Here is a 26,832-nt window from a genome sequence, read left to right as displayed (position 1 = left end):
TGTAATCCTCCTGTCTCTGCTTCTCACCTTGAGGTAGGAGGCCTGGATTTTAGATGGACACCACTGAATTTGGCCTTTTTTTTTTTTTCAATGTGGGTCATAGGGACTGAGTTCATCTCATCAAACTTACACAAGTGCTTTTCATCCACCAAAACATCTCCCTGGCCCCATATTAAAATCCAAGAGTTTACTTTAACGACCATCAAATCGTATTTGTGAGAATTACTTGTGAGTTTAGTATATTACCTGTTTGTAAAGCAGGCTCAACCAGTCTGCAAGTAGTTCAGTGCTCCACCAAGGGGTCAGGGTGGGAAAACTTTTATTCTGTGCTTCTGGAAGTAATCATACTTTAAATAATGCATCTAAAATATAATATATATTTAAGGAACTACTTCTTATGTACATGTACATATAATAGATGACTGTGAATTAATAAGGCTCCTCATAAGAGGTTGTTTGTCTTTGATGGTTGAGGTCATGTTATAATGATGTGGCTTGGTTTTGGCTATGAAGGAGCCCAGAGCTAGAGCTCTTTCAGCCAATAGCTTAAAAATAAACAAAAACAAAAACATTTTTAAAGACAGATTCAGTTCCTTTGGATCCAAGATTTATAAAATTAATGATCAAGTATTAATTTAAAAATTGTCATTGGTTATACTGTTTGCTAAATAGTTGTACAATTAAAGCATCAAAGGGGAGTTCTTTCTCTGTGAGCGTTGTATCCATGTTACTACTTAGGAATAAGAAACCAGATCTAGCCAATGGTCAGAATATTCTCCACAGTTGAGTGGAGAGCGTGATATGACTTTCTCACGTACTCTGGTGCCTCACATTTGACCATGTCCCCTGGAGGGGGAGACCTGGTGGCACTCAGAGGAAGGACAGCAGGTAGCCAAGAAGAGACTTGATACCCTATGAGAATATACAGGGGGAGGTAATCCCTCCCAGGGAACAGTCATAGGGGAGGGGAATAATGGGAAAATGGGCGGGGGGAGGAATGGGAGGATACAAGGGATGGGATAAACATTGAGATGTAACAAGAATAAATTAAAAAAAAAAAAAAAAAAAGAAACAAGTTTTCTTCTAAGCGTATTCTTATATATATATTTGTTGTTGTTGTTGTTGTTGTTTTGAAAGGGGGCCTCATGTAGACCAGGCTAGTCTCTAGCTACTAAATGGCCAGAGATGACATTAAGCTCCTCCTGCTGCAGGTATCGTAGGCGTGTGCTTTAAAAATTCTTTTTACACACAGTAGCAACTATTGATTTGACTCAACAACTAAACCATCAGTACCCTCCATTTTTCTTATAAACAGCAGAAATAATCAGTGTCCCCAGTGTTTTAATGTCCATTTAGAAACAAACTATCAAAGTCCCTAAGACATTTTTAGAGGCCCTTAACTAGACAATCCCAGGTAGGACACTTACAGTCAAGGGCACTTTATCCCTACCATGTCCCTGCCATTTTGTGTCTCACTCTTCTTAGGTAAGGAGCTGGCAATAAAATATACAAGCTGCGAGTTAAATTTCTTCTTTCCCTAAAGCTTATTTGGACAAATAAGTGATCTAAAGTGATCATTGTCCCTCCATTCCTGCCACAGGGTCCTTGTACCGGAAACCAGCAGAGCTTGGCGCACAGCAGGCTATGGGATGCTGTTGTGGGCTTCCTTCATGTGTTTGCCCACATGCAGATGAAGTTGTCTCAGGTAAGTCAGTGGCCTTTAACTGAGTGGGTACAACGTGAACCGTCACCACCAGAACCACACTTGCTTTCTTATGTTTTGATATTATCTTTTTACATCACTTCCCTATGGGTCTTTTTACTCTATGTCAAATATTTTATTTTATTTTTTTTATTTTAATTTCTTTTTTTTTTAAATAAAATCACTTTAATGTAATGAAATCACAAATGAAGTATCATGAAGCTAATTATGGTAGATGATTTTTAAGATAGTGTGTGTGTGTGTGTGTGTGTGTGTGTGTGTGTGTACACGCACGTGTGCATTTGGGTATGTACACGTGATTGCAGGTGCCCATAAAGTCCAAAAGAGAGCATTGGCTCCTGTGCAGCTAGAGTTTTAGATGGTAATGAGACACCCGATGTGGGTGCTGTGAGCTAAACTTAGTTTCTGGGCAAGAGCAGCAAGTGTTCTTAACCACAGAGCCATTTCTCTGTCCCACATGTCAAGTATTTTAATAAAAATCGTTTATGCCCCTGATGGAGATAGCACCCGCTGACCGAAGAAAGCATTCTATCAGATCTTGATTCGAATGAACCAATGACTTGATTGGAGTTCCTATAGGAGGACAGGTGACTCAAAATTAACTACATCAGAAAGGCCAGGGGATGACTTATTTATGGACAGCTATACTACTGAAGGCTCCCACCTGTGACATGGAGCACTAAAGCAGCACAGCTAAAGAATCCCCACAAACTTAGGGTAGATGTGCTACGGCTGAGCACCCCAGCATCAAAGCCAAAACCCAGAGCCCTTCATGCACGTGGAGCACGTGGAGAGAACAAAGGATACGAAGGGATGAGGGGATAGCTGTCATTGTCATGCCACAGCCTTCTGGCTCACTCGGGGACTTTGTTCATTGGGAATTTTCTTCCCACTTATGGATATTGAAAAGGGATTTGAAACCTGTAATAAATTTGTCAAGGAGAGGAAGTTCTTACAGGGTCACACACAAGCGAAGATGGCATTTACCCAACTACCAGAAAAGTAGCTTTCTGAAAGTCGAAGAGAATAGTTGTAAAGATAAACAAGGAACGTGTTTTGATGTTAATTCACAAAGTCTGTTGGAAGCATCAATGTCTTGCTTCCCTACTACAGTGCATGTCCCATTTCAAACTAAAGGTACATGAATAGAAAACAAACAACAACCAAAAAAACAAAATCCCTGGGTAAATGCACCTCTTTGGTGCAGGGCATCTTGGTGGTATCTAATGACCTACCATACCTATTGCTAAAGGGTGTCCATTACATGATAGAAAAAAAAAAAAAAAGAATGAATGAAAGAGTTGACTCAGAAGAAGCTGACTCAGAGATGAAGGTACTACTAGCTGCAAAGGCTGGAGACCAAGTCTGATCCCAAGAATCCAGATGGTGGAAGGAGAGAGCCACTCCCTGTAAATTGTCCTATGGCCTCCACATGCTTGCAGTGGCACATGAGCATGCACACATGCATATGCACATGTACATACATGCACACACACTCTCAAAATAAATACATTAAAAAAGAGTAAGGATAAAGAAGTCAGAGAGAAGAAAAATATAGTCTTTTCAAGTGAAAACTGTGTCCAAAACAGCTGAACCTTCCCTAGCATTACAAGCTCCCGATACATTAGCACGCTCCCTAGCATTAGCATGTTCCCTAGCATTAGCATGCTCCCTAGCATTAGCATGTTCCCTAGCATTAGCATGTTTCCTAGCATTAGAATGTTCCCTAGCATTAGCATATTACCTAGCATTAGCATGTTCCTCAGGACTTGGATTCCTCTGCACACCTGTTGGGTACATGTCCTTGCAGGCACTTGAGCAAACACACATCAGGTTAGCAGTAAGTGTTCTTTACTTCATCAGTGTATCTATTTTCAGTAAGCCACGTGTTTATATTTGACATACTATGTTCTACAATGCCTCAAGGGGCTTAACGTAGGCAACTAGAAAGTTTTTTGTGAGGATGCGCTTTTCTCCTTGAATGCAATCTCAGAATGCAATATGTTAATGTTTCCAGGATTCCAGCCAGATTGAGCTCTTAAAAGAGCTGATGGATCTCCAGAAGGACATGGTGGTCATGCTGCTGTCCATGCTAGAAGGTAGGACTTCACATGTGAATTCTGAAGGTCTCTTTTGCTCTTCTCACACAAATCTGTGCTCGGATTTGGCATCACCATGTAGCAAGACATAACACCAGAAAGCAATGCCCAGCAGCGCTGATGAGTTGCTGTGTGTCCTAGTTTCTTTTCTTGTTGCTGTGCTCAACGTTCCTGATAAAAGCAACTTAATGGAGAAATAGTTGTTTCTGGGGCACATTCTGTTCTGGTGGAGAAGATAAGGTGGACGGAGCTTGAAGCAGCTGGTTTTGTTGCAGCCACAATTCAGAGAGCAGAGAGCAATGGATGTGCCGTAATGCTCAGCTCCCTTCTCCAGTTTATATGCACCAGGATCCCGATCCCAGAGTAAAGACCTGCCCACAAGTAAATATGGGTCTCTTATACCAGCCAAGGAGCAGGCATGGACTAGACCTAGGCCCTTTACACATATGCACTCAATGAACAGCTTGATCATCATGTGAGCCTCTTAGTAAGGGGAGCGGGACTGTCTCTGGCAAGGACTCTGCTGCATGCTTTTAGATCACTTTTCCCTGATGGGGCTGCCTTGCCAGGCCACCATGGAAGAGGATGTGCTCAGTCCTGATGTGACTTCATGGGCTGCGGTGGGTTGGTAGGGAGTGCTCCTCTTCTCTGAGGGGTAAGGGAGGAGGGATGAGGAAGAGGGAGGGAGGGTAGGATCCTGAGGAGATCGAGGGTGGGATTGGGAGGAGGGGGTGGAGGGAGGGAGCTATGAGTGGAATGTAAAGTGAACAAATAAGTTATAAAATAATGTAATTAATTAATGGGAAAAAAGATGGGTCTTCTAACACCAGTTAATGCAATTAAAATAATTCTTCACAATCATTCCCAGAAGCCCACCCCATGCTCTTTATCACATGTGTCTGCTTCACAAACAGATGTTACAAACCCCCTTGCCAGGCACAGCATTCTGTCTGTCTGGAGGTTCTCTCTGTTTTAGGAATACAGCCTTCTGTGGGACTCAATTAAGGAAATAGCCTCATTTTCTGAGGCCTGTCAGTAATCTCCCTATTTCTAACTCCAAATACTGCATCTTGGGGAGATGCAAGATGGTGGTTTTCATTGTAAATCAGTGGTGGAGGAAGGAAAGAGGAAGAGAGAGAGAGAGAGAGAGAGAGAGAGAGAGAGAGAGAGAGAGAGAAAAGAAGAAGAAGAAGAAGAAGAAGAAGAAGAAGAAGAAGAAGAAGAAGAAGAAGAAAGAGTGGAGAAAGAGGGAACTCAAGTTGTCAGTAATAGCAGCAAGTGCCCTTATCTGATGAGCCAGCTAACAGGCCCTGAAATATGATTTTATGCATGAAACCTAATTGCTTTTTGATTAAGGCTTTCCCAGTGTTTGTATAATCACTTTTTGAGACGTTAGGTTAGAGATAATTATCCATCTGTTTTCGAGGCCTCACACATTTGGGATGAAATTTAAATCAATGACACTGGCCAGTGTGATCATTTTTTCCCTGTAAATTTTCTTGTCAGAAATGCTCATTTTTAAACAACTGCAAATGCTTTCCCACCAGGTAACGTAGTGAACGGGACAATAGGCAAGCAGATGGTGGACATGCTTGTGGAGTCATCCAACAACGTGGAGATGATTCTCAAGTTCTTTGACATGTTTTTGAAACTAAAGGACTTGACATCCTCCGACACATTTAAGGAGTATGACCCTGATGGCAAAGGGGTCATTTCCAAGAGAGACTTCCACAAAGCCATGGAGAGCCACAAGCACTACACCCAGTCCGAGACTGAGTTTCTGCTCTCCTGTGCAGAGACGGATGAGAACGAAACACTGGACTATGAAGAGTTTGTCAAGAGATTCCACGAGCCCGCGAAGGACATCGGCTTCAACGTCGCTGTTCTGCTGACCAACCTCTCAGAACACATGCCCAATGACACGAGGCTGCAGACCTTCTTGGAGTTGGCCGAGAGCGTCCTCAACTACTTCCAGCCTTTCCTAGGTCGCATTGAGATCATGGGGAGCGCCAAGCGCATTGAGAGGGTCTATTTTGAGATCAGCGAATCCAGCCGAACTCAGTGGGAGAAGCCACAGGTCAAGGAGTCCAAAAGGCAGTTCATATTTGATGTGGTCAATGAGGGTGGGGAGAAGGAGAAGATGGAGTTGTTTGTGAACTTCTGTGAGGACACCATCTTTGAGATGCAGCTGGCGGCCCAGATTTCAGAGTCTGATCTGAATGAGAGGTTGGCCAATAAAGAAGAGAGTGAGAAGGAGAGGCCTGAAGAGCAAGCCCCACGGGTGGGCTTCTTCTCTTTCCTCACCATCCAGTCGGCCCTGTTGGCTCTGAGGTACAATGTCCTCACCCTCGTTAGGATGCTCAGCCTGAAGAGCCTGAAGAAGCAGATGAAGAGGATGAAGAAGATGACCGTGAAGGACATGCTCACAGCCTTCTTCTCCTCCTACTGGAGCGTGTTTGTGACCCTCTTACACTTCGTGGCCAGTGTCTGTAGGGGCTTTTTCCGCATTGTCTCCAGCCTGCTGCTGGGGGGGAGCCTGGTGGAAGGTGCTAAGAAAATCAAAGTGGCAGAGCTTCTAGCCAACATGCCAGACCCCACTCAGGATGAGGTGCGGGGAGATGAGGAGGAGGGAGAGAGGAAGTCCTTAGAATCAGCTCTGCCCTCTGAAGACCTGACAGACTTAAAGGAGCTGACAGAGGAAAGTGACCTTCTTTCAGACATATTTGGGTTGGATCTGAAGAGGGAAGGAGGCCAGTACAAACTGATTCCTCACAATCCAAATGCCGGCCTCAGTGACCTCATGACCAACCCCATTCCTGTCCCTGAGGTGCCAGAGAAGTTTCAGGTACTTTAAGTCATCATTATTAATGCCATTAAGTGCTCTCTCTCTCTCTCTCTCCTCTCTCTCTCTCTCTCTCTCTCTCTCTCTCTCATTCACTCTCTCTCTCACTCTTGCTCTCATCTTGATTTTTTTGGGAAAAAAAATAATGACCTCTGGAAAGCAAAAGAAAGATTCCTGTAAGGAATCTATATAAATTGTTATTGAGATGTATGCTTCATGGTGATAAAATCATGTGATGGTGACCATCAGTTGTGCCAACTTTCTATCCCCTTATGTTTGTGCTTATTTTCCAAGTGTGTGAGAACACTGAGTGGACATGATAAACAAAGCTAAAAGGTTTGTCAGTGGGTGGCGTCTAGGTGCTGATATAATGCAAACACCAGTAGTGAAATGGTGATAAGAGATAAGACTGACATTGGCCTTGAAGGATAAGAAAGAGTTAAGCCAGTGGATAAGATGAAGGCACCTGAGTTGTTTCTGAAATGAGAAAAGCCAGTGGCAAGGAGCCTAGAGAGTACTTAACCCAGTGCTTTTGGCAAGGAGGGTGCGCACAAATGTGGGGGATAGGAGGAGACATGCTCATGGAACTTCTATCTCAGTGTGAACAAAAAAAGGTCTCCTGTATGGATTATGAACTGGCAGGTGCCTACACAGCTCCCTAAATGTGCTCAGTGGTGATATGCTATCCTGCTTAGAGAGCTGAGAAATCTCTGTCACTATAGTGCTTGCTTTGTGTCCCGGTTATTTTTTATTTTTATTATTTTGTTTATTTTTGTCCAGTTGACAATGCTAGAGTCAATTGAGAAGAGAAACTCTCAATTGAAGTAAAAAAAAAAAAATTCTCCATAAGACTGCCTGTAGGAAGTATGTCAGGCATTTTCTTGATTAATGGCTGATGTGGGAGAGTACAGCCCGCTGTGGGTGGTGCCACATCTGGGCAGATAGTCCTGGGTTGTATGAGAAAGCATGCTGAGAAAACAATGAGGATGAAGCCAGGAAGCAGTGTCCCTGCATGGCTTTGGCTTCCGTTCCTGCCTCCAGGTTCCTGCCCTGACGTCCCCGGCGATGGACTGTTAGCTGTGTGGCAAATTAAATCCTTTCCTCCCCAAGATACAATAAAAGAAGGTCTAAGTCCTCTGAAGACTTAGGCTTAGGTTGTCCTCTGATGTCCACGAGCATGGCCACACATGCACACACCCTCAGGTGCACTTACACCTGTGTACATACACACACAACAATAATAATAAAATAATCCCATCTTTCTGTTCCCTATTGACATGTTCAAGGAACAGAAGGCAAAAGAAGAAAAGGAAGAGAGAGAAGAAAGCAAGTCTGAACCTGAGAAAGCAGAGTATGTACCCTCCCCCATCCCCTGCCCCATGCTTTCCTCTGTGTCTGTGAACATCTTGGCTTGGCCACTGCTCTTTGGGATAGAGGCTTTTACCCTGCAAAGGTGTCACATGACCCAGCCTCCCATCCACGTGAAAGCCAACACCTCACTCCATGTAAGGCCACCTGGATTACCCGACCCAGGGTCTTCCTCATCTTTCCTGTGTGCATTCCCTGTGTGTGGTTCTTCTTTATCTATAAAGGGGCCGATAGAGAAAGCTTATGTGGTGTGAAAAGATAGTGGCAAAATCAGCTTAGTGTGTTCTGGAGTAGGTATGTCTGACACCACATGCATAGAAATCTCTTAGAAATTGTTAAAAAAAAAAAAAAGCAAACGGAAGTTTCAGGCTGGAGAGGGAGGTTAGCTAGTAAAGTGCTTGCTGCATAAGCATGAAGACCTGGGTTCAATCCCCAGAGACCACATAAGATCCTTGGTGTAAGGTGCAGATTTGTAATCCCAGTCCTGAGGAGGTGAAGACGAGCAGATCCCTGGGGCTCCCTGGGCAGCCACGTTAGCCTAATCAAAGAGCTCTGGGCTAGTAAGAGACTTTGTCTAAAACCTATTTGGTGGATGGCTACTGAAGAAGGGACCTGAGGCTACCTTGTGGCACACAGGCATACACCTACCTACTCACAAACACACAGTACAGACTCCCAGGCCCCATCCCACCCGCACACATGCACATGGGAGTACAGGCGCACCGTTCCTGCTGTGCTGTGGGCCTAGGGGGTCTTCATCTTCATGAGCGCAACTGGTGTTGTGGACCACAGAGGCAGGCAATAGAGAGGGGAACACGAAGCAGGGGAAATGTCCAGCTCCTTCTCCACAGTGGCTTTACATCAGCAATAGAAAACCCCTATTTCACCCCCAAATATATCTAATCTCATATGTTCAGCTAGAAAAAACTTAAGCAAAAATGAAAATCATAGGTTCCTGTCCCATTAGTGTTCTCACAGGACAATCGCTTTACCACTTTCCCCCCGACTATTTTACTATTTCATTAGCTGGTTTACATCGTCTTACATTTTGGATCTGTTGTAAATATGGCCAGATAAATGACATTTAGAGTAGAAAAGGAGGCACATGTGACAGGGTACAGCAGGTATACAGTTCTTACCTCCTGTCGGTTGGACCTGGTGTGGGCTGAGTGCAGCATCTGTGCCCTCACAGGACAGATTCTTACTTTAGAGTTAAAGCTAGAGACTGTTAAAATTTGAATTATGGGTCAGCAGGATGGCTCAGCAGGTAAAGGCATTTGCTGCCAAGCCTGAGGATTTGAGTTTTATCCCCAGGATCCACATGGTGAGAACTTATTCCTGCAAGTCACCCTTGGATCTTCACCGGTGCACTGTGGCATGCCCCATCCCCCTCCACATACACACAAATGGCATTTACCCCACAAATAGCATGCCCCCACCCAATGACATGTCCCCCCACAGTGGCATGCCCCACCCCCAACACACAAATAAAACAGTCACTACTCAGTCTGTGGCCTGAGACCATGGTAATAAAAATAGAATTATGATATAATAACCAAAATGTAAAAACAAATGATGTTGCCGGGCTTGGTGGTGTAAACCTGTTATTGTGGCAACTTGGGAGGCTGGGGCAGAAAGACTGTTCAAGGGTGGCTTGGGTTATACAGAGGAAGTTCAAAGCCAACCTAAGCAATTTAGACCTTGTCTCAAATTAAATTATGAAAAAGAGGGCTGGAGATGTAATTTGATGGCAGATCACTTACCTAGCATGCAAGAGGCCTTAGCTTTGGTCCATAATACTATATTTTAAAAAAGAAAGTAAGGTGTGTTGAAAAGGGATGGGGCAAGAAGTGTCTTTGCTGTCATGCCACTTTGCAACCAAATGTTTTACTATACAAGTAAAGAGAGTCTGCTAAATTGTGAGTACGAAAAGATTTCTGGTCTGAAAAATGTCTTTTTTATTAGAATTCCACATAATTATTCATCTGTGGGGAGGTCAGGAAATCCTTTTCCTCAATCTAAAATCTAGAATGCTACAATTCACTGGGGTAGAACTTAGTCTGGGAGCTAAAGGGAATGGCTCAGTTCATAAATTGCCACATGAGTTTGACCTCAGAAGCCCACACAGAAGGCTGGGTGTGATGGCCTGCTCTAGAAATCCTGGCCCTGGGAGGTAGAGAAGGCCAAATTCCCAGGACTTGCTGGTCAATCAGCCCAGGCTAATGGGTGAACCAGTCTAAGACTCTCTCACAAAACAAGGTGGATAGTATCCAAGGAAGAACGGTGCTCAAGGTGTCTCCTGGCTTCTACGTGTAGATGCACATATATGCACTGCATATACATGCTACACACACACACACACGCACGCACGCACGCACGCACGCACGCACGCACGCACGCACGCACGCACGCACGCACAATTTAGTTACCAAATGGCTATTGTGATTTTTTTCTCACTTTGTCTTTTGCAAAGTACCTGCTTGGTTCTTAGCCTTCTATATAGCCTGTGTCTCCTTTGTTTTTGCAGGGGGGAGGATGGAGAAAAAGAAGAAAAGGCCAAAGATGACAAAGGCAAACAGAAGTTGAGGCAGCTTCACACACATCGCTATGGGGAGCCGGAGGTGCCTGAGTCAGCATTCTGGAAGAAAATCATAGCCTACCAACAGAAGCTGCTGGTGAGACTTCTAGGGATGGCTTTGGTACTGACTGTTGTCCCTGGCTATGTGTAGCAGTTGGTCTGAGAAAACCGACAAAGGAGAGGACTCAAGTCCCCCAAATAAGAATGATGGAGTGCTTGTGTGTAAACAGCACATTTTCTTCAGTGTATTTAGGTCTATCTAGGTTATTTACAATCTCTAATGCAATGTGAATGTTATGGAAATGTTTTTTATAGTATATTATTTAAGGACTGATAGCAAGAGAAAAAAAAGTCTGTATTCATTCAGGACAAATTCTTTTTCTAATATTTTCTCCTAGCAATTGGTTTGGTATATGAAGGCAGAGCCTTCAGAGCGAGAGGGATAAGCAGATATTTTATCCACTCATTTTAGTGTATTTGGATTTTTGAAACAGTTCATCTCTATTTTATGTGTACATGTGAGTGTACATATGGATTGGTGTGTACCATGGGTATGCAGTGCCTAAGAGGACCAGAAGAGGGCATCTGATACTCTGGGACAGACAGCTGTGAACTATCATGTGGGTGTTGGGAACCAAACCCAGATCCTCTGAAAGAGCAGCCAGTTCTCTTAATTGCTGAGCCATCTCTACAGCCCAGTTTGTTTGTTTGTTTTCTTGTTCATACAGCAAATGTCTTTTTTTCTGAGGTACTGCTTCTTTTATACAACCCACACTGCCTGACACCCCATGACCTGTATACACCTTCGCATGGTCTGATACCGCCAAGGGCTCTGCATATGTCCACACTGTCTTGACGTCCTTTGACAGAGTAACAGATGCCACAGCAGCTCCAGAGTCTTCTCACAGATACTCTATAAGCCATCAGGCATATTTCCAAGGTCCTGAATAGATGAATAGAAAACAAGCACAGGAAACAGCCTCCAGGGTCCAAGGAATTTATAGTTCAGCCCAGAACCAAATAAGTCTATCTTCCCACGTTTTACTAAAAAGAATATGTATAGACTTCTATAAGTAAAACATAAATATATGTTATATGTGTAAACTTAATGAGCCAGCTTCTCAGTGATGATAATTCAAAATTATTCTTTAGAGACAACTGAAAGAAAACGAAGAAATGGAGAGAAAAAAGATAGTTCTTGATAGGGTTTTTATAGCAGTATTTCCCAAATCTTGTAGTTTTTTTTTTTTCTATGTTGTTTGCTACAGAGTCCATTGAACATAAATATTCCTGAGATAATTCTGTATAAGTATTAATTTGGTATGCATCAGTGGTTGCTATGACAGCAGGCATCTCTCTTTGTAGATGCTCTGGAGGTTGGGTAGGCTCTGCAGTGCCCTCTAGTAGTCATGAAGAGCGTGTCTCTGCAGTTGCATAAGGAAAGCAACTGAGGTTGGCCTTCCAGCTCTGCCCATGTTCCCTTTCTCTGTGTAACCCTTCCACCTCCCCTCCCCTTTTTTCCCCCCACTTTGGCATCTTTGGCATTTGGTTGCCAATTTGCACACATAAGACCAGTCATGGCCATGGTGCTCCCCCTGCCCCAGATTCCTGTCCTCCATGTCTTTGGAGTCCCATACAACAGCCACAGATAGATAACTCAGTCTCTGTGGCCTATTTTATTACTTTCTAGGAGAGACAGTATAACTGAACCAGTTTGAGTATGTGGTTAAGTCCTAGTCCAGTCTGGTATGGCAGTAAAGCCAGCATCCATTGTAGGGCAAATAGCCCAACAGAGAGGGTTTATGTCCATGAAGAGGTTAGTGAGAGGCTAGTTGCTATGGTTATGCTTTATCATGCTAAGGTTCACTTCCTGCTATAACAAACAGTTGCTTCCAGTGTGGTCCCCTCCCTTTCATTCTCTTCCGCTGGGTTGCATCGGCTTCTTCCAATTCAGTGTACCATACCACCCAGTCACTTAGTTGCTCATCTTTGATCACTTTCTCTCTTAGATCTAACATAATACAGAAGAAAAAAATCTCATTTCTTCCTTCAAAGTGCCTCGAGGGTCCGCCCAGTTCTTTCCATGTCTACAGCTACCACAGAGGCCAGGCCACTGCCAACATCACCTCGCTTTTTTCAGCCGTGCTTGCTAACTGGCTCCCGTTGCACCTACTGTTTCCACAGAGCAATTTCTAAGTCATCAACTAGTTGCATCCTAACCTCTTTAATTCTCCAATATCATCTTACCCCATCTAGAATAAAAGGCCAACTATAGCAGCGACAGCACATGAAGTATCATATATATATATGTATGTATATATAATATATATATATGCCATTTTAGAGATCACTGCATCAGTTTAGTGTGACAGACCACTCAGTCTTCATCAGAAGCCTTCAGAACTTAACCTCTGCTCACCCACCAGAGCCCACGTCTCCCTCTACTTGCTTCTCTGCACACACACACACACACACACACACACACACACACACACACACACACACACACACACCATTACTTTTTAATAGTACCTCTGGAGGCCAGAAGAGGGCATCAGATCTCCCATAATTGGAGTTAAAGGTACTTGTGAACATCTATGTGGATATTAAAAACAGATCCCAGATCCTCTGTAAGAGCAGCCAGTGCTGTTAACTCTCTCCCCAGCCTGACACCATCCTGTTGACTCAGGGCCCTGTCCTCACTATCCATGTCTCTAATACACCTCGGCCCTGTGTTGGCTCAGTTGGCTCCCTTGCCACCCCAAGGCCTGTGCTTAAGCTCGCCTCCTGAGATAAGTCTTTCCTAGGCACTATTCCAAACTACCCCCCCAACTGAAACCCTTATCAATGTATTAATATGCCATTTGGAGTTCTTGAATGATATTTTGTATCTGAGGATGTAGTTATAATTAGTTGTTATAACTAGTTGTCTCGTTGGTGGTGGTAGAAACTTTGCCCTTTGCTGCGTGTCAGCCACTAGCACCGAGGGACACAGCAGGCTGCCAATCTGTGGTTCACAGTAAATGAGTGAATGCCTTGTTTAAAATGGTTTCCACGTTTCTGATCTCTTACTGGATGGCCTGTTTTTAACTCCTTTTTCCTTCAGAACTATTTTGCTCGCAACTTTTACAACATGAGAATGCTGGCCTTGTTTGTCGCCTTCGCCATCAATTTCATCCTGCTCTTCTACAAGGTACGCATGTGTGTTCCGCTGGGTTAAAGGCCATTCTAAAAGCCCAAGGCGACTGACACCAATGCATAGATTCCCCCATGAGCTGTGAGTGTGGACATTTATACCAATTCTAAATAGCATCTTGACAAAAGAGACAAGCCAAAGCTTGGTCCTGCCACAGATGCCCAGAAAGGCTGGTGCATGCACGCCTGGGAAGTGAGTGGGTGGGAACCTCAGCTGCCTGGGACTAAGGGTTGGATGTTATAGAAGGTTCATCCCCTGTGTTCTTAGGATGACCCAGCAGAATTTCTTACTTGTTTTGAGACCTGGAGGTGACAGGACCTCCCCCTAACAAGACATTATTTGGATAATCGAGAGGACAAGCATCTAGTGTTTTCTGCACAGATTGGAACCCTTATAACTCTTAGTTAGCATGAATTAAAAACAAACCAAACAAAACCAAGCTAGGCGTGGTGGCTCATGCCTTTAATTCCAGCACTTGGGAGGCAGAGGCAGGTGGATTGCTGTGAGTTCGAGGCTAGCCTGTTCTACACAGTGAACTCAGGACAGCCAAGGCTACACAGAGAAACCCTGTCTCAAAAAACAAAAAAACAAAACAAGACAAAAAACCATTTAGTGTGTGTGTGTGTGTGTGCGCGTGTGCGCACGTGTGCGTGTATGTGTACATAAGTATGTCATAGTATGCATGTGGAGGTCAGAGAACACCTCGCAAAAGTCTGTTCTTCCTTGGAGATTGGACTCACGTCATAAAACTTGGTTGTGAGCCATCTCTCAGCACACACACACACACACACACACACACACATGAATTTTAGAAGTATGTTTATTACTTGTATTTGCTGTTTGGAAAGTTGTCTCTTTATCCTTTCCTGATAATTCTTCTATGGTGCCATTATGCACGGACGTCACATCCAGCTCTGTACAGAGGCTGTCTTTCCATTTCCTCTTGTTTGTGATGATGTGGCACGCAGAGGACTGACTGTATTTTAAATGGTTTGAATCAGGTCTCCACTTCTTCTGTGGTTGAAGGAAAGGAGCTGCCCAGCCGAACTTCCAGTGACACGGCTAAAGTGACCACCAGCCTGGACAGCAACCCACACAGAATCATCGCGGTCCACTACGTCCTGGAGGAGAGCAGCGGCTACATGGAACCCACCCTGCGCATCTTAGCCATCCTCCACACTGTCATCTCTTTCTTTTGCATCATTGGATACTACTGCTTAAAAGTAAGTCTCCAGGTACCTGTGCGTTTACAATGCCTGTTTGTAGTTCGGACTTCTGGACAGGCCAGTGTTGAGGTAGTTGCAAGTGTGGTGTTTATTTAGAATTCTCTAGGAATTCACACCTCTGGGGCAGAAGGAAGATGAACAAACTGTGGTCATGGGTGTCCATCTCTGAAGCTAGGACCAGAGGCCCTGACCTTTCTGAGTTTCCATTGATCAGTCATTGATTGCAAGTATGCCTTTGCCTATTGACAATTATTCATATAGCCAACATCTTCATGTACAATTTGACCACATAGAAGTGGGCCGCCTTCCCACCCGGCCTCAGTGCCCAGTCTCTCACAGTTAAGTACCTGGCAGACATGACTGTTCTGGTGTTAGGTATGTATCTCTCACCATTCATGACAGGAGACTCACAGTCCCTGCTATTTCACCCAGAACATAAGTTTCCTTTATCCCCATGTCTCTGCTGGGGTAACAGTCAGCCTTTGGGGATGTCTTCACCTGGGCAGATATGTTTATTTTTTATTTCACTGCCCTGTGCTTCTGGCTATGAAGCCTCATAAGATATTTGAAAAGCTAGGGATTAGAATAAAAGACTGAAGTGTGAGATATAGGAATTTTTTTCTACCCCTTGTCCCCCTTTCACCATGGAGGTAAATATTTCTGGATATTTTCTCAGTGTCAATAGCTTCCACTTGTGCTTGCACGGACTCTGTCCATGTGAAAAGGGAATCACCAGCAGATGACAGAGACATCTTGTTTTACTCACCAATATTTTTGCCAATGTTGAAACTTGAATTTACCTCTCTATAATATATGCATTCTGTGCATGGAGTTATTAAAGAGATTTGAAAAACATGCATTTTGGGGATATAAGATTTTTTTTCACATCTGTTCATATTGATGCCTTAAGATAATATGTTTTTACTGTGGTACATTTTCGCTATGGAATACTACTCAGCTATTAAAAACAAGGAAATCCCAAAATGTGTGGACAAATGGATGGAACTAGAAATGATCATACTGAGTGAGTTAACCCAGAAGCTGAAAGACTCACATGGTATATACTCACTTATAATTGGACACTAGCCCAAAAGGGATGTCCCATGAAAGTCTTCACTTACCAGGGGATTGGGACAGATGTGAGGAAATCCTACTGGGACCCTAGGTGAGAGAAGTATGGGAGAATGGGAAAATAGAAGGACCCAGAGGGTCCTAGAAACCTACAAGAAGAACATCGTGACAGGTGGATCTGGACCCAGCACGGTCTGCTCAAATTACAGCACCAACCAAGGACAATACATGCAATAAACATTGAACCCCTACTCAGATATAGCCAATGGATAGGACATTCTGCTCAGTTATGTGGAGAGTGGGGATCGACTCAGACATAAACTCTGGTGCCCCATATTTGACCTCTTCCCCATGATGGGGAGGCCTGGTGGCACTCAAAGAAAGGATAAGCAGGCTACCAAGATGAGCCTTGATAGATAGTCTATGACCTTATAGTGGGAGAGGAGGCTCTCCCTCTGTCACAGACCTAGGAGATGAGAATAGAGTGAAAATGGGAGGGAGGAAGGAACGGGTGGATAAAAGTGAGGGGAAAACAATTTAAATGTAATCTGAATAAATTAATTAAATAATTAAAAAATGTAAAAATAATGTGTTTTTAAATATATATTGAGTATTTGTAATTCCTGTATCTTTTAGTATTTATAATCCTGTCATTAATCCAATTATACATTAACCTCCATGTCTTTAAAGCATATGCACATGTGTGCTGCTTTCCCAAAACCTTGTAGATGCTTCTTTCTGTCTGAATGTAGTTGATTCACTTTCACTCAACTTTTGCCTTCCTGCAACTACACAAAGAAATGGATCTCCCAAAAGCTGTTTTGTAGAGATAGTGGCTGTGAGACATGTCAGTCCAGCTAAGTGGATGCCGACATGCTTATTCCCGTCTGCAGGTGCCATTGGTTATTTTCAAGCGAGAGAAGGAGGTGGCACGAAAGCTGGAGTTTGATGGGCTTTACATCACTGAGCAGCCATCGGAGGATGATATTAAAGGCCAGTGGGACAGACTCGTCATCAACACACAGTGAGTCAGGGGCGGTGGGAGGCATCCCTTGCCTCAGGAATTTCAAGATGTTAAAAGAAATTCTCTGCTAGAGTTTCTGAAGGTTTGTTAAAGTTTAGCCCAAGTGAATAACATTCATGTATTCAGCCAAGAAAAAACTGAGTCAACCATGGATGCCGTAGTTTCTGCCTTCTGGTCTGAGTCTGTCTCTCTTAATCAAAGGGTGTTCTGAGGCCATTTCCACAGTGCTGATGGAAGCGCACACCCATCCTGTCTCATCCAAATACAGAGGAAACAGAAATTGCTTATCAAGGAAGGAGGCAGAATGTGAAAGACCGGCATGTTGGGTTCACACTGCCAATGTGTCTGAACTTGCAGAGGGCAGTACCTACCAGCCTCACGGGAGCCTAGTGAATGTTACAATGTGATGCTACTTGTAAGAGGAGAAACAAACACTTAAAAAAAAATTAATCCAGTGATCATGTAGCCTGTGGGGGTCAAGATAAAAACAGACAAACAAAACGGCTACTGTGTCACATATAAATCCATCCCAACATATGACTCCCACCATAGAAACAATTACTGACAGTATATTTTTGAGTGTTTATGTTCCTCAAGAGTCAAATATTACACTGTCATTAAATTTGTTTATTCATTTTTACTTCTTTTTTTCTTTTTTCCTGTGGTGCCAAGGAGTGAACTCAAGGCCTCGCCCATGCCCTGTGAACATTCTGTGGCTGAGCCATGTCCCCTGACCTGAAATTACTGACTCTTAAAATTTAGCTAGTGGGCTTGGGTTTTCCAGTTGGGAATAAGACTCTAACATTATAGCAAAACAGGGTCAGGCCTCTAGTCTATAATTTGTTCTTTTCTTTGAGTGGGGGGGGGGACTTGAACTCAGGGCCTTAAGCATGCTAGACAAGTAGTCTATGTCTCAGGTACCACCCAAGCCAGTCTCTAGATGGTCAAATTTTAAGAATAGCTGACAAGAATATCTATCTATCTATCTATCTATCTATCTATCTATCTATCTATCTATAGATATAGATATATATATACACACATATATATACATTCACTCATAAACAAATGATAAATATAATATGCAACTTGTTAATGAATAAGATTATGTTAATGTATCATCACATACTCTTCTAATGTGGTTTACCTAATTATATGTTTCTATACTATTATTAAAAATGCTGTTTTATACACTCATGACCTAGAAAAATTATGAACAGAATGGTTATGTGAATTGTACTTCTAAGTAGATTGCAGTGTATCTGCATTCATATTATTGTCAGTACTTTGTTTATTTCAAGTGATATGTCATTTGTCATTTAACAAGAAACACTATTCTTAGTTCTCTGCTTTTGCATCTTTTGTGTCTTTTAGGTCATTTCCCAACAACTACTGGGATAAATTTGTTAAAAGAAAGGTAATACTTCTGAGAGGGAGTAAGTTCCCAGTGTTTTTTTTTAAAGGGCCCTTCAGGTTTGACTGTGGTGTGGTGTGGATGTGGGATGGCATGTGAGGTGTGTCCCAGTCTCCTGCTGTTGTCATTTCAGACCAGCAAGAGAACTGATTCGGCATTTTTGAAGAGCAGCTAAGGAATCTGTACCCTGCAGCCCCCAAATACACAGGCCTTGTTCCCCTTACCTGTTTGTTTAGGGAACAGTGAGGCTGACACAGTGACAAGAATCAGCAAGAATTTGCTATGATACTATCTGGGTTGCCTACATTATCCAACAGGAAATACAGGATCTATCTATCTATCTATCTATCTATCTATCTATCTATCTATCTATCTATCTACCATCTATCTACCATCTATCTATCATTTATCTATCTATCTACCTATCTAACTATAGTATGTATAATATATTATAATGACCTTTAAAATTACTTGATAGACCTTAAAAAATAAATTTGATTTTAATTGTATTGGAAGAGGGTAGAGAGAATACTGCCCTTGCTTCAGCCTTGCTGCTAAGCTCTGTTGTTGAGGGCCCACTGTTATTCCTGCCCTCCCTACCACACAGGGTCTACATGTGGCTCCACACATTTTAGTTAAAATATCGTATGTAACAGTGTAGTCCAAACTAGCCTGGAACTCACCAGGTAGCCCAAACTGGCTTCAAACTGCAGTTTTCTTCCCTCAGCTTCCTAGGAATGCTGGGATTGCAGGCATGTGTCCCTGGTCCCGGTTCTTTGCTGATTCTTTGAGCTGCTCAGTTCACACATTGTTTTGTGGTGAATACCAGCTTGGTGTGTACTGGCACAGGTACACCTATCACGTGAAGAGATCTTTTGTGTGTTTATCAGTTAAGTGCTGCTCTGAAAGTGGTTGTCAAGGAGACACTGAGAGTCTTTCTTTCCACCTTATGCAGAGATATGTCATACACTAAGAACTTAAATGTAATTCGCTGTAATAAAGCACTGTGTGTGTGTGTGTGTGTGTGTGTGTGTGTGTGTGTGTGTGTGTGTGTGTGTCCATACTTTGTGGTGGAATCTGTGATTGCTGATTGTTGTGTATACCTTTGTACATTTTTTGTTATCTTGGGGATTGTCACTTTGACTTTATTACACTAATGCATAAATGCATATCTAAATTAGACCAAAGTTTTTAATGACTGTTAAAATATATGTAAATGGACAATTTGAATATTTTATGTCTAGGAAGTTTTTGGTGGAATAAAGAGGGAGTTTCTAAATATGAAACCAAAGGTGTTTCCGGAGAAAACTATTTTTTTTTTTTGCAAAATAAATGGCAAGGTCAGGACTAGGGTAACGGCACAGCTGGTGTTTGCTGTGTGATGTGGGGACCTGTGTTTTCACCCCCAGCACTCACACAGGCCGGCCCAGCACATGACTGGAATACAAGAGCCAGGGAGACACAGATCAGAGCATCTGGAGGACGCGCTGGCCAGTTAGCCTCACAGAAATGGTGAGCCCCAGGCTCAGTGAGAGATCAAGCTGGAGAGGGACTTACTGATCTCTGGCCTCTACATACACTCACAGATGTGCATGCGCGCGCGCACACACACACACACACACACACACACACACAGTAGGGAAGGAGAGGAAGACAGGAAGATGAGCAACTGTCCTCTCCACTACAGCACCTGCTCTGTCTTCTAGGGGAGGAGAGAGCCAGTTCCCTGTAGAGCCAGTACAGACCATCTTCAGCCCTAAGAAAAGCTACACAGCAGCAGGTTGGGTTAGTTAGCCCGAAAGGTCTGTGCCCTGAGTCATTTTAACCACCACTTTTCTTTAACGCTTTTTTTCCCTTAACCTGTTTCATGCATTCGGAGAGACCTGCCTTACTTCTTTAAACCTGTCCTGTTTGGGTTCCCCTGTCTGTCTTCATCTTCCCTTCTCCCTGTGTCTTCCCTCTTGCTGTCCCACTTGGTCTCCTGGGTACCTCATCCTTTGTTTGCTTTCTCCTTTTCATCCTTCCTGCTAGTAATGATCCATTCTGTGTTTCTTTCCTCCATGTGCCCATTCCTTCCAGTATGGCTATTTTTCAGGACCATTACACATGAATACACGAACTTAAGAGTTAGAGAAACACATCACCGTGTTGGACCTGCTAGAATTTATGCTGAGCTGCAAGCCATGCCTAAGCACCAAGCTTTCTTTCATCCTTCCTTTATGTCTTTGGTTTTTGTGTACGTGTGTGCGCGCGCGAGCGTGTGTGTGTGTGTGTGCATGTGTATCTCTCTGTGTGTGTGTGTGTGTGTGCACATGCATGTGTGTGCATGTTTGTGTGTCTTTGGGTACATATGTGGGGGGGGAGGATGCATGCACACGTGTATGGATGGGCGCAGAAGCCAAGGTCAACCTTGGCCCATTTTTTCTCAGGAATTGCCCATTTTATTTTGAGACAGAGTCTCTCCCTAGGTCCTGAGACTCACCAGTTAGGCATGGCTGGCTCGCCAGTGAGCCTTGTGGATCCACTTGCCTTTGCCTTCCTATTGCTGGGATTGTAGGCTCGTGGCTACCACACTTGGCTTTCTACATGGTACTTCGCTGACTGAGCCATCTTCCCACTTTCTGAATCTGTACAATGGGATGCTACCACCAATACACAGCTGGTCCATTATGGCAGTCACATGGGATGAGGACAAAGCCTACAAGCTATGACAGGCACAAGTAATCTGAAAAAATTCTTGCTGAAAGAATGAGGTGCCTTTCCTGCTACCTCTCCTGCTCTTATACCACAGGACAGTCTTTCCTGTGCCTCCCTTACTCAGAGGAGAGGCCCCATTCCTCAGGAATGAGCTATTCAGAGTCTTACAGATTGACTTAGAGCTTCAGCAGTGTGATCCCAGAAGAGGACTGCAGACTAGATGGTTACGTTTTCTTTAAAATCTAGCAAATATATAGTGAGAAACAAATAGATACTCTTGTACACGTGTATAGGTGGTGCTACTTAGTAGTTAAGGCCGGCATCGTATTTCTCCCTTGACAACAGGTAATGGATAAATATGGAGAGTTTTATGGGCGAGACAGAATCAGTGAGCTGCTGGGCATGGATAAAGCTGCACTGGATTTCAGCGATGCAAGAGAAAAGAAGAAGCCCAAGAAAGACAGCTCCTTGTCTGCCGTGTGAGTACCACTTCTGCCCCACAGAGGGGATGGCTCACTGGTTTCCCTTCCCTCGCCTAGGAAAACAACAAGGGCAAAAAAAGTTGACTTTTATACTTCTGGGCTTTCTTAGGGTCCCTATTGCAGGGACGAAACACCTTGACCAAAACGCAAGTTGTAAATTTGACTTAGACTTCCACATCACAGTCCATCACCCAAGGAAGTCAACACAGGAACCCGAACAGGGCAGGGACCTCAGGCAGGAGGAAGAAGCTGATGCAGAGGCCAGGGAGGAGTGCTGCTGACTAGCTTGGTTCTCATGACCTGCTCAGCCTGCTTTCTTACAGATCTCAGGACCACCAGCCCAGGCACAGTACCACTCTCGGTGGGCCCTCTCACATCAATCACTAATTAAGAAAATGCCCCACAGCTGGGTCTTATGAAGGGATTTTCCTCAGTTGAGGCTCCCTGCTTTCAGATGACTTTAGCTTGTGTCAAGTTGACATAGATCTAAGCAGGGCACAGGTGTTTGGAGCTTTGGAATGAAGGGATGTTTTCCCGTTAACTTATTATAGTCATTGCCATTGTTGTTATTTTCCTTTTGACACAGGGTCTTGCCATGTAGCGCAGGCTGATCTGAGACTCATTGTATAATATCTCAGGAAGGCCTGGAGCTGATATCTCCCTGGGCCTCCAACCCACCATCTTCCTGCTCTGGCCTCGGAAACACTGGGATTTCAGGTAGGAGCCGCCAGATATGGCTCCTATCAGTGCTGAAGATCCCTGCCTTGTTCTTTACATACATGAGAGAAGAGCAACGAGAAAACCCACTATTCCTGATTTAAATCACCTTTTCTAACTTCAGGTCCTCTTTCAAGTCAAATGCAAACAAAGGTACAATATAGAACTACATGTTGTCAGGAGTCTTTTTTGGAAGGAACTTACATTCCATGCTTAGGAAACAGGAACTGTAATTCCTTTATTTAAAAGTACCCAAAGATCCTATCTTTGTATTTTTTTTTTAACATGGCAAAGCATTAGTGTGCCAAAACACTATGTTACCTTCTTATTTGAATATTTACCTCAAAATGAAGTACTGTTTAAATGGCACTCTTGTAAAATAATGCTGTTGATTAAGATAAATGAGCTGGGTCGAGGAGTCCCTGTGGGACAGCTTCCTTCCAGCTCTCTCTCAGGCACCCATGCCCACGACGTGGTGGGTCAGCAGGACCCTGAGTCCCTGTCTACTTAGCAGATGTGATCAGTGGGTCTCTGCCATCAAGTCAAGCACACTCGCTTTCCCTACATGACAACTTACTGCCCAGGCACTTCATTATTTTAGAAGAAGCATTGTGGTCACCCTCCTTTGAGAACTAAGCTTTTCTTGGGTTTTGTTTTGGTTGTAGCAACAGGCATAAAACCCAGGGCCTCATGTTTAAACCTGTGAGGCAATTGCTCCACAACCCCACCCTGACCTGTATTTCCAGGCGAGCATGCCTTGTCTGTGGTCTCTGTAATAGATGATGTAATTCCTTGGAAAACACATGCATGCATCTGTAGATGCGTATTTTGTCTTAGATGAATATTGCATCTGGAATTAGAACAATATTTGGCTAACTAACTCATTTATCACTGGTTTTCTACGCCCTTAAAAATAATATGAATTTGGAGCCCATGAGATGGCTCAGGGGGTAAAGGTGCTTGTGACCCAGCTGACAATCTGAGTTAGATCTCTCAGACCCACATGGTAGAAGGGGAGAACTGACACCTGCCACATATATACTATGTTCTCTCTCTCTCTCTCTCTCTCTCTCTCTCTCTCTCTCTCTCTCTCTCTCTCTCTGTGTGTGTGTGTGTGTGTGTGTGTGTGTGGGAGGCACGTCAAGCTAGGCATGGTTGCGCATGTCTATAATCCCGAAGTATAGAGGATGGGAACAGGAGGATCAGAAGTTCAAGGCCAGTCTGAACTACACAACAAATTCCAGGCCAGCCTGAGTTCATGAGACCCCGTGTTCCTTGCGTGAGGAAGGACAATGAGAGTCTCAGAAGCCAAGGCCCTCATGTTAGTCATTTGAAACAAGAAGTGAGGTGTGAAAACCACACCCTGAGTGTTTGCAGGTCACTGAGTGTTGACAGAGAACCATATAGTTTTACTGAGTCACATGATTTTCTTATATTGGTGACATCATCATCATCAACAACAACAAAAGCATTTAAAAAAAATAGAAGGGCAGCTTTAGATTGTTTCTCTGTTGAATGGTTTTAAGTTTGGTGATCGGCTAGAGAGATGGCTCAGTGGTAAAGGCATTTGCTGCCAAGCCTGATGACCTGACTCCCATTTCTAGACTCCACAGTGGGAGGAGAGAATTTACTCCAAAAGTTGTTCTACGACTTCCACACCCATGTTATGGCACACATACTTACGTATGGTACACATACACAACACATACATGTACACACAGAAGTACAATGCTTTTCTAACTGGCAAAATCTTTCATTGTTTTCTATAATAAATATTTTCAAGACTGATTGCTAGCAAAGGGCCAGAAAAATCTATTTTATTGTCACCTTAAGGTGTGGATAATGGAGCCTGAATGAAGATCCAGGAAGGGATATATAAGATTGGGAAAAAGATTTCCGTGGTCTGTGTCTTTACTGAAACATTTAGAAGGGTGAGACTTAAAAGCTTAGCAGGCTGAAAGAGTCAACTAGCTAGACCCATGGGGGCCTCACAGAGACAGAAGCACCAACCAAAGAGCATGCATGGACTGGACCTGGGCCCCCTACACATATGTAAGCGATAGGCAGTTTGATCTTCATGGGGGTCTCCTAGTAAGTTGAGTGGATGCTGTCTATGACATGGACTCTGTTGCCTGATTTCAATCACTTCGCTCTAACTTCCTCTCTTTCCTGGTCTCAGTGGGTGAGGAGCAGCTCAGTCCTGATATGACTTGAAGTGCTGGTGTGGGTTGTGGGCAGGGTGGAGAGGAAGGAGGAGGCTACAGTCGGGATGTAAAGTGAATATATAAATTAAAAATAAATAAAAAAAAAAAAGCTTATCAGGCTTGTGTGTATGCCAGCTTGATGTGACCACTCAGATCAAAAAACAATCTGTGTAGAATTTACTCACCAATAAGTTTTTATTATCACAAGACCCATTTATAAACAGTTCATCAATATTTACAGTATTTATCCCCCATGCCACTTGGTAAGTGCACTTTTAAATAAGTGGTTTACATCCTCCCTGTGGTGACAAGGGCTGAGTGCTTCCACATTTGTGGGTTTGGAGGTGGAGGTGGAGCAGACAAGTTTACAGCTCAGAACCCTCAGGCATCCTCTCATGCAACCACTGTTCACCTCTCTCTCTCTCTAATTTCCTTGAATCCAGGCCTGTTTCCTGGGAAGCCTGAGCCTAGATGACACCCCAGTCAGCCAGGGCCACCCCTCGGAGTGGGATCAGCTCCACCAAGCATGGATACTACCTATTTATAGACGAAGTACTAGTTGGGCATTTCAAAAAAGAAATGCTGCTTAATGGCCGCCAAGTGTATGGTCGATGGAAAAATAACCATAAAAGAAAAATTTTAAGTAAGAAGCTGCAACGTAAATTCAGGCTTCCTGATTTTTGAAACCTTTACTTTTCTTTAGATTGTTTCTGTACAGGTCATCAAGTAGCTAATCTTTCCCAACTCCTTTAATATTAAGAAAAAAAAATATTGAAACCTATCACAAATATTGATGGGCTGCTTATGGAAGGGACTTGTATTAATAAAAATAGTTCTGGCTCAAAGACAAATTTTTGCCTTGAGAAGGAAAAAACATACAGCTGTGCCTGTCAGTACACAGCCTCAGCAGGAGGGAATTTTAAGCAAGAAGTTAGATGAGCCTATGTATTTAAGAGGAATATAGGCAGAAAAACACCCCCCCACACACACACACACGCACACACTTCAGAAAAAGAAAAAGACAAGAGACCAGAAAATTCTGAGCTAGGGGAAGAGAGCCTTTATCCTTCCAGGAAAAACAAAACAAAGGAAACAGCAGCAACAATCCACCCTGTGTCCCTACCCAGCAAACTGCTCATTCTCTGGAGAGGCCCTTCTGAGAACGGCACACTGTCACCCTATTTTGTGCCTGTCTATCTCCTCAACCTGCCAGGTAACCTGGTGCTGGAGTGTGAAAGGCCTGACCAAGTTATATCTGACCAAATCAGTGGTAAGTTGTGAAAGGAAAAACAAAACAAAACAAAACAAAACAAAGCCGTTTATAACATGTGCATTTTTAGAATTTCAAAGCTCACATGTGTCTGTGCTCAGATTTATTCCCTCAACATAGATTGACAGAGAGAAAGGGGGAGAGAGAGAGAGAGAGAGAGAGAGAGAGAGAGAGAGAGAGAGAGAGAGAGAGAGAGAGAGATGGATTTAATTTCTGGGGTAGTGCCTTGGGCAGGGCAGGTCACAGGTAAGAGGCAGAGACAGGCTCAGGGGCAGGTGCAGCATTAGCAGCAGCTAAGAGTCATGCTGGAAGCTAAATCCTGCCTGAAGGGACAAGGGCAGAGAGCAGCAGGGGCCTCTGTCCACAGAGGAACCAGGGCTGGCACTACAGCACTGTGGGAGAGCATTCACTCAGCAAGTGAAAGGTCCTGGGTGCCCTGCCCCAGCCCCACAAAGGGTAATCAAAAAATGGAGACAAACAGTGCTCTTGTTTATAAAAATTTACTTGTAAAATAAACATATGTTTAAGTTTTTATTTGAGTCAGAAGCCCTTCTGCTGAAATGCAATAAAGAATGGACACTAGGGCCAGGGAGGTGGCTCCATGGGAAAGCACTTTCTGCACAAGCCTAAGGACCAGAGTTCAGATCCCCAGCACCCAACACACAGCCAGGCAAGGACAAGCATGTCTGCAATCCTAATTTTGAGAGGCAGAGGCATGCAGATTCTGGGGGCTTGCTGGCCTGCCAGTCTAGCCAAAATGGCGAGGTTCACTAAAATAGCCTGTCTCGGAGTAAGATGGAGGGTAATAGGGGAGGACGACCAGTCATCCTCTGACCTCCATACCAACCTGCATGAAGAATACACCCCCATGTACATGTGAGCACACATGTACCATTCACATACAAAGACATACCATACACA

At 43.7% G+C, this 26,832-nt stretch overlaps 1 protein-coding gene across 1 annotated transcript in view; it reads left to right on the top strand.

Annotated features, from left to right (window-relative positions):
- The window catches only part of Ryr2 (ryanodine receptor 2), a 561,576-nt gene that overhangs the window by 516,934 nt on the left and 17,810 nt on the right, over window positions 1–26,832 (top strand). Inside the window, 10 exon segments of the mRNA XM_051151477.1 lie at window positions 1,601–1,705; window positions 3,741–3,822; window positions 5,370–6,667; window positions 7,951–8,015; window positions 10,560–10,707; window positions 13,717–13,803; window positions 14,808–15,029; window positions 16,997–17,127; window positions 18,502–18,544; window positions 21,584–21,717. Coding sequence (XP_051007434.1) covers window positions 1,601–1,705; window positions 3,741–3,822; window positions 5,370–6,667; window positions 7,951–8,015; window positions 10,560–10,707; window positions 13,717–13,803; window positions 14,808–15,029; window positions 16,997–17,127; window positions 18,502–18,544; window positions 21,584–21,717 — 2,315 coding nt within the window.

Source organism: Acomys russatus, chromosome 9 (genome assembly GCF_903995435.1).
Source record: "Acomys russatus chromosome 9, mAcoRus1.1, whole genome shotgun sequence".
Classification (NCBI taxonomy): domain Eukaryota; kingdom Metazoa; phylum Chordata; class Mammalia; order Rodentia; family Muridae; genus Acomys; species Acomys russatus.
Note: the sequence above shows the minus strand (reverse complement) of the source record. Positions and strands in the feature narration are given on the sequence as shown.